Source organism: Hermetia illucens, chromosome 4 (genome assembly GCF_905115235.1).
Source record: "Hermetia illucens chromosome 4, iHerIll2.2.curated.20191125, whole genome shotgun sequence".
NCBI lineage: Eukaryota > Metazoa > Arthropoda > Insecta > Diptera > Stratiomyidae > Hermetia > Hermetia illucens.
Window position 1 is genome coordinate 36,223,869 of NC_051852.1, and position 7,817 is coordinate 36,231,685.

Consider the following 7,817-nt stretch of genomic DNA (forward strand, 5'->3'; position numbering starts at 1 on the left):
CTGAGTAAATGCATGAAATGAATAGGTTGATAAGGGGTCAACTTTAAAGCAATAACAGTTCGAGAAATAGAAGTTCTCTTAATCTCACAAATAATTATGCACTTTACTGGAAATCCTTCAATATTATTTTCGCTTTCTATCTCTCCATTTCAACCTATTATTTCTATCCAGGATAAATGATTAGAGATACAAAGTTTCAAGCTGATAAACATTTCCTTTAGTAAGCATGTGAAAGTAAATATTCGTGTCCAAATGATGGCACGTGTTAGCCGCGATTAGCAACTGCAGCCGTAATGAATGGTTTAGTTTTAATTGAAGTCTTGGCGAAGGGTTTTTACATATTTGGCTAGCCAAAGGGTTCGTTGTGAAGTTATTCAGAAGGATACGGTAGACCTTGTGACTTCAGTGTCGGTGAAATTTAAAAAAAAATGGAAGGCGCATCTAAAGGTGACTTATCTACATTTTAAACAAATCGTAATTTTCCAAAAATATTACTGGCAGTTTGCCATTTAGGGTGTTTATTCAGTTCTTAGAATAATCCTTAGTTGTTCTGGAGGTACTGCTTTTAAAAGATTTAATTTTTAAAATTATAGGATCCAACGAAATCGTAACAGATAGTAAACATCTGGATCTCACCTTCAAATCATTTTCTAACAAGTTCTTGAAAACGACATCCCTGCATGTACTGGACAATATTTGCTCCAATAGTTCACCTAAGGTTGGTCGGTAGGTTATCTATCAGATTTAAAGTGGTAGAACCGCCGTCCTTACTATTGTACATTTCCATTTCTAGATTCGTCTATTTGATCATTTTGATCCTACTCATATTATTATCCTCGTACTACACCGCAGAAATCTACACGAAATGGTGTAACTCTCCAGTCTTACTTGCAGAGAGCACTGTAGGAATACCTATAACTGCAGTCGCTTTTCCGGCAATCACTATATGTAACCTGAACCAGGCTAAGCGGAGTGTTGCGGAGAAAATTGAGAGGTAAGTGGCCGGAATTTAGTATACAAGCGACAATCTTTTATTTTTCATAATTAACTCCTAGACACACCTGGGATTATATTCGTTTGAAAGTTCTATGCAAATTCAACACTGATGTCAGTTTTCTGAACGAAACCAAAGCAACCCAATGGACAGCTTTTCGTGAATTCATCCTGAATACCATACAGACTTGCGAAGAGATGATTCTGGTCTGCCGTTATGGCTCTGTCTCGTTAAACTGCAATGATATCTTCGAAATGATTCTTACCGATCAAGGAGTTTGCTGCAGCTTTAACGCACTTCATCCTGATTTTGTTTATACAGGAAATAGGTAGGATGGGTGAATGAAAATTATAGATACAATCAAAATAATTACAACATTTATCTTATTTTCTGGTCTATCGTAGTATGGAAAAGGTACTAGATAAGGACAAAAATTATAGTATTCGAACTCCTGTTCGCTTCACGGCCGAACACGGATATCAGCCTAACTTGCCGGAAGAGTTCTATCCGAGAAGGATCCTTGGTGAGTGTATTCTGAAATTGTTTACTTCAGGAATTATGGGAAATATTCCTATCTCCGCTCCAATAAGAGTAAGACAGTTACATCAATAATCGAAATCTGTCTCTTTTCTCGCTTCTGAAAATATTGTTCTTAACAGGCACAGGCGTTGCAATGGGGTTTAGTGTAGTCATAAATGCATCCTTAAATGAGTATTATTGTTCTTCTTCACGGAATTCGGGTTTCAAGGTGAGTTTATTCGAAAATTTATCGCCCTTCAAATAGATACATCTTACATTTTCAAGATCCTTTTACACGCTTCATCGGAAGTTCCGCGCGTAGCTGACTATGCACTTTTAATACCCACGAAATACGAAAGCAGAGTTGAAATCAAACCTGTATATCGCACCACAGCAGAAGATGTCCGTAAACTGCCAGTAAGGGATCGTAATTGCCTCTACAATTCAGAATCCAATCTGAAGTATTTCCAAGTGTATTCATCGGTTAATTGTGAACTGGAATGCACCGCGAATATCATGGAGGAAGAGTGTGGATGCGTCCAAATTTATTTGCCGAAAAGGTCAAACGAAACGCTAATATGTGGATTGAGAGATATTCAATGTGCACAAAGAGTCGAGAGGGAAGTCATCAATCTTGTCAAGCCAAAAGGGAAGTGCGCCGAGTGCCGTTGGAGTTGCTCATATTTTGACTTTCCGGGAAGTGCATCGCGAAGTAGACTCCTTCCAAAGGATCCAATGCTTGATGAGCTGTTCCCCGCAGGATACAATATAAATGAATTGTCCGTAGTTCATTTTTATCATAGTCACAGGAGGATGAGCGTTACAAGAATGGAAGCCTATTTGGGATTTCTTAACTTTTTCTGTAAGTATTGAAATGGGGTATTCTGATGATGTCTTCGGTTTAACTTTATGATATGTAGGCGGTTTGATTGGGATACCCTAAAACAGAGCATCACACCTCTGTTGTGGTTCTTGGTTTTGTTAGTGATGTAGGAGTATTTGCATGTGAATATGCAGCACGATTGTTGCGATGATTGATTGTTCTGTAGATTTGAATCTTGGTTTCGTCATGGATATTGGTATTGGTCATTGTGCTTAGCGTCTTGCTGTAGGCTTATCACTTAAATGTGATGATCTCTTATTTAAAATGAAATAAAGTCCTGGAAAATAGCAATAAGGAAGAAAAGATTGTAAGATTCTCTATTCTTTATGTATTTTTTTGTGGTAAGAAGGTGCAAAAATCCAGAAAGATATATTTAAGTATTATTTAGTTAGTTGGGCTTGCCATTAGGATCTCATGATTCGGCCTTTTTCAGCTCGGATCCGTCTTGGCTAGTTCATCCTGAATTTTTATTATAGTGGCGGTAGCTGCAAGCCAGTTTCCTTTTGACTTCAGTAGCTTACCAGCTAAATTTCCAAGGTATATGTTTACCGTTAGTACATCAATCAGCCTCCCTTGCTCAGTGTTGCTTCTGGGACAATGAAAGACCTTATTCATTCCGGTATTGTAGAAATCCTGTGTCCTGAAGAGGATGAAGTTTTTCGGAGACAATATAGCCTGTCGCATTTTTTTGCACGAAAATGCGGGATATTTAAAAAATGATAGTCAATAGGCGAAGGTTCTGTTGGGTATTATGGATGAGTGAGAATTCCGTAGCTCAACTTGAATCAATGATCAATGCCGGACACGTATGATGAAGTTATTGATGTAATAGGTTAATCTGCTGGCAATGATCGTAATAATTTCGTCAGGATTCAAGAAGTTGTAACGGCCGTTAGCAGACCACCAAACTGTCAATTTAAGGAACTCTTTTATTTGTCGAGCTTCTTTGGTTTTAGCAAATATACTATAAGCACCCTTTTTATACTCTGACTCACACAAGAGTCTTCCCCGAAAAGTTTTTGCGTTTCGTTTATTCCGACAAGCTCGTCCACCTTCGCGGGTGCTTTGAAAAGGAAATATTTCTTGACATTCATCTATAGCCTCCTTTATTAAACCCCTAATTTCTCATATTTATTGGTTGTGGTGAAGTAAATGTAAATTCCTCATTTTCACCCTTAGGAATCCAGCTTAAGGATGTTTTACGATTTACTAAAAGATATTTTCTCCGTATATCCATAACGCCGTGCGACCTGTTTAGGCCAATCCACTACGTTGGGATATGGTTTGTTCAGTATGGCCACATCTATGTTTTTTGTGATGATCTGCCAGAGCAGGTCTTGTTCACCCAAGCAGTGATTAAGATTGATCTGTATCAATCTCAGCTTAATAATATGGCTGATTACCCACACCCCCTTGTCATTTGCATAGCCTGCAATTTGGTGCAATCATCTCTATTATGACCATTAACTTTGCTTTTCTTACACCCCTTGGATCTATCGTTTGCACTTTGCACGTTGCGGAACTTATTTTCATTCTCTCTGTCGCTACCAGTTTGATTCGTTCTTTCGCTAGTAAGCTGATGTGGTGTGGATTCTCGGCAGGTGCCGGATTTTACCTAACATTGGCACTAGCATTTAGGCGCGGACGATCCTCATTACTAAAAAGATAAAGGCGCTGGTGGTGGTGGCCGGAGGTAGGTCAGTGAGAGAATCCGTCGAGAACTTCTCGTAACATCGAGCACGTATGCAGAATGGTGCACTTCTGCATGGTTCGAATCAGACTGTGTGAGAGTCCCAGGATATCAAGGCCAGTCGCGAGGGATTTAGGTACTCATAGTTCGCTTTCTTCTCTACATATTTCCGATCAATGTTACTATTATGGGAGATAGCAACATCAATAATATACAGCACGTCAGGCTTGTTATGCAATACATGCTGTAAGAAGAACTATCAACTACTACTTCCAGCTCATACCGGTAAACCGGACATGTTCCCGTGATAAGCCCATGCTTGTATGGAAGGTTTTGATGAATTACCTTACATACAGCATTATGGCTGTTTGGGCGTTGCACCGTTGTCAGTACAGTACAGCCTTGAGATGGTCCAACGTCTCTAACGCTGACCCATACATTCCGCACATGCAGTTCTCCACCCGGTTTTTCATTATGAGCTTTTTATACGCTCGGGTAGCGGCCTCAGCAAAAAGCTTCCCACCACGCAGCCACATGTTCGACAAATGCAAATCAACAAATGGCTGCCAAAGACAATTCACGTGTTTACCGTGCATTGCTTTCGACTTCCATTCATCGATTCGCTCTTGGCCTGGCTTCAACCTACTCAGTTATGTGGAGTCAGACCACAGTCTTACAAAGAACCGAATGCAAGGGACTCGCTTGCTCTTTGCTGCAGTGAGTCGACTTGGCGGTAATGTTGCGCCGCACCGTCAGCCACACCCCTGCCTCCGATGTAACGAGCTGCTCCACGGCAGAGTTTAGGTGATGCATTCGAAATTTGAACATAGTAGTCCCTATCCGCCGCTGGACGTTTTCCAATATAATAAATATTCCGAATGCATAAGCCAGTGAAGGGATGACGAATATGTTCAGTGCGCCTATTATTTTATTCTTCCCCGAGAGATGCGATTTCAGTACCAGCTTTACACGCCGTAGGAATTCGCACAACAAAACATCCTTCAGATCCCCAACTCGAGCAAGGGTTCCTTGCAGAATTCCTAAGTATTTGTAGAAGTCTATCTCGGTAATAGCTTCGATGTGGAGGTCCCCAATGCTATGTCCGATATGGAGCCCTTCCATGACAGTTATTAGTTTGCGATCAATGCGATGCAGACGTAGGACATTGATTAGTCAGGTATGCGGGACGCTGTCGAAAGCCTTGGCATTATCGATATAGCAACTGAAGAGGTTCCTTAGGCCTCTAGTTGCTTGTCCTACAACTACCGAGCTGATAATGAGTTGCTCTTTGATCTAACTCGGCAGCCCTTCTGCTCTTCGGACAGAGTGTTGTTGGTCTCGAGGTGTGTATTGATCTTTCCACTAATAATGGACGTTATGCATTTATTAAGGGTTGCTAAGCAAGTAATCGGTCTTGAGTCCGCGGGGTCCTGGGATCTTCAAACTGTTTATGGCTCGTCGAATCTCCTCTTCGGTAACATCCGAAAAATTCATGCTAGGCGCCGAACCGCCCCACGATTAACGGTTGCGACGCTGTTCTGTTCGTTACAGGAGCCCCACCTAGTTACCAAGTCAGACGACTCCCGCTGGTTATCCCGTATCCTTCCGGCTACGACGGAGTTTATTGTTCTTATAACTTTTTAATTTTATTGTTCTTATAATTCTTACATCTGATCGAATTGTTTTTTCTATTTTTATATTTTAACGATCTTATCGAAGATCCAATCGAGGCTTCGATGGCCTAAGGCAGGTCTATTTTTTTATAACGGCATTGAAGGGTAACATAGTAGTGTGAGCAACTTCGTCCATTTTGCTAAGGTAATGTGTTGTGACAGAGATTTCCTTCGAGCAGCATTTTGGTGCTAAAAAGTAACAAGTAGTTTACGTAATGTAGGGAATAGTTTCGCTTTTATGGTTGATAGGTATTAAATCTTGGAAATTGTCTGACCCTCTATGCTTCTAGATCGTTACACATTGTGAAACCAAGTCTACAATTATATCGGCAAGTGAAGATCTTTGTGAAAGAACCCGAGTCGCTAGGACGTCGTTTTCATTGCCCGTGAAGAAAAAAGTTACGAAAACCCGATTAGGGTTTTCGACGAGGCATTGCTCCCAAAAATTTTAAACTAAAAATCTGCGAATTCTCTTCTTGGGGAGATGTTTCGAAATTCGTAAAAACTTCGAGCAGCATAGGGAGAGAGTGCCTATTTTCAAGGTTGAACACAGGACGTCTTAGTGCATGGAGTTTAACTTCCTACGCTAGGTTAACGTAACTGTTTCTGTAGAAAATGGAATTATGATACAACTTGAAAAACCAAAACAATATACAAATTTATTCGAATAGTCAGCAATATCTTAGTTACCAATCTAATAATAAGTCACATACAAGGTGCTACAAGGAGTAATTTAAGTCTCTATAAAGATGTTTCTTAATCCCCCTTGAATAAATTCAATTTTCGATTATTTCTTTTAGCAAACAGTGGAGGAATTTACAGTTTATTCTTGGGATTCAGCATACTCTCGCTCATTGAACTTGGATATTTTGCAGTGCTATTATTGGTGAAAGTTATCAAATGGCAACGAGAAAGAAAGCAAACTGAAACCGCTATGAAGTCACTGCCCAAAATTATTTACTGCGTTACTCAAGAAGATATTCTTGCACAAAAGGTTATCAATGGACACACTGCAAGCAAATATATGCATTTATAAGAGTAAAAACAAGCACGAGAAACATTTTTCATTAAATTTTGGGTGCTTCATATGTATATACATAGTTTTAAATAAATATACTAACATCCAATGGATACCATTCTTTTTATGGGTGGAGGTGAAAATCCTTAAAAGACGCTACTGCGCCAGGTTACGGCAGTGTGTGGGCTTCTCTCCCGCTAAAACCACCCCAACTTCTTCGCCTATATCTCCGCGGGACACCGTAAAGTATTATTACTACACGACTAAGTCACGCGTCCATCACACTTTCCGGGCTCGATCCAGTTCCTGTCACTATTACATTTATCGCACTCAAATTTGCTTGGGTCCGATAATTATGTCGAAGGTGTCGTTTAGTCTCCCCCCTTTCAATCGAGAATCTCGGATAATGGAACATAACATGTTCCACGTCGTTTGGTGAAATGGCGCATTCGGGACAGTCTGGGGACTCATCGAATCCAAAGCGATGCAAGACTTCCTTTATCCACCATGTCTTGTAAGGAACTGTGTTAGGTCATAATTTAATTCTTCGTGTTTTCGCTCGACCCATCCTCAATACATGGGATCAGCATATGTCCAGCGCCCTTTTTCGGAAATATCCCACCGTTACTGGCATCTCCTCTGCAGCTCCTTTGTAGTGGCTTTTCGGAAGCCCGCAGTCGCTTCGGCCGGATTCACTCTCCTTGTCCGATAGAGACAGTGAACCTCATTAGTTAGAAGTGGCAAGTGAATGATCCCCGCGATAACACACGCTGCCTCACCGGATACTGTGCTATATGCACTGCACACCCTCAGCGCGATTAGGCGGTATATCGAACTCACCCTTCTCTGGTTCATCATGCTGTTCAGTGCTCCCGCGCAGACAGGAGTCACGTATAGCAGGATGGATTTCACTACTCTTCCGATGAGCAGCCGGCGACTAGATTTTTCAACATTAGGCATCATCCTTGCTAGAGATGAATTAGCCTTTACTGCCATTTCGCGCGTATAGTCCACGTGCCCCTTGAAATTCAACTTGGCAC

General features: G+C 40.9%; 1 protein-coding gene across 1 annotated transcript; it reads left to right on the forward strand.

Moving 5' to 3' along the window:
* Positions 1-428: 428 nt before the first annotated feature.
* On the forward strand, positions 429-6,795 carry LOC119653485 (pickpocket protein 28-like). The gene is made up of 8 exons (XM_038058113.1): positions 429-447; positions 594-726; positions 794-994; positions 1,056-1,322; positions 1,399-1,517; positions 1,654-1,742; positions 1,799-2,375; positions 6,560-6,795. The coding sequence occupies exons 1-8, from the start codon at positions 429-431 to the stop codon at positions 6,793-6,795; spliced, it is 1,641 nt and encodes a 546-aa protein (XP_037914041.1).
* Positions 6,796-7,817: the final 1,022 nt, after the last annotated feature.

Coding starts and splice junctions, on each gene's coding strand:
- LOC119653485 (XM_038058113.1), top strand. Junction 727..793: donor AGTTCACCTAAGGTTGGTCG/GTAGGTTATCTA, acceptor TTCCATTTCTAG/ATTCGTCTATTTGATCATTT. Junction 995..1,055: donor GTTGCGGAGAAAATTGAGAG/GTAAGTGGCCGG, acceptor ATTAACTCCTAG/ACACACCTGGGATTATATTC.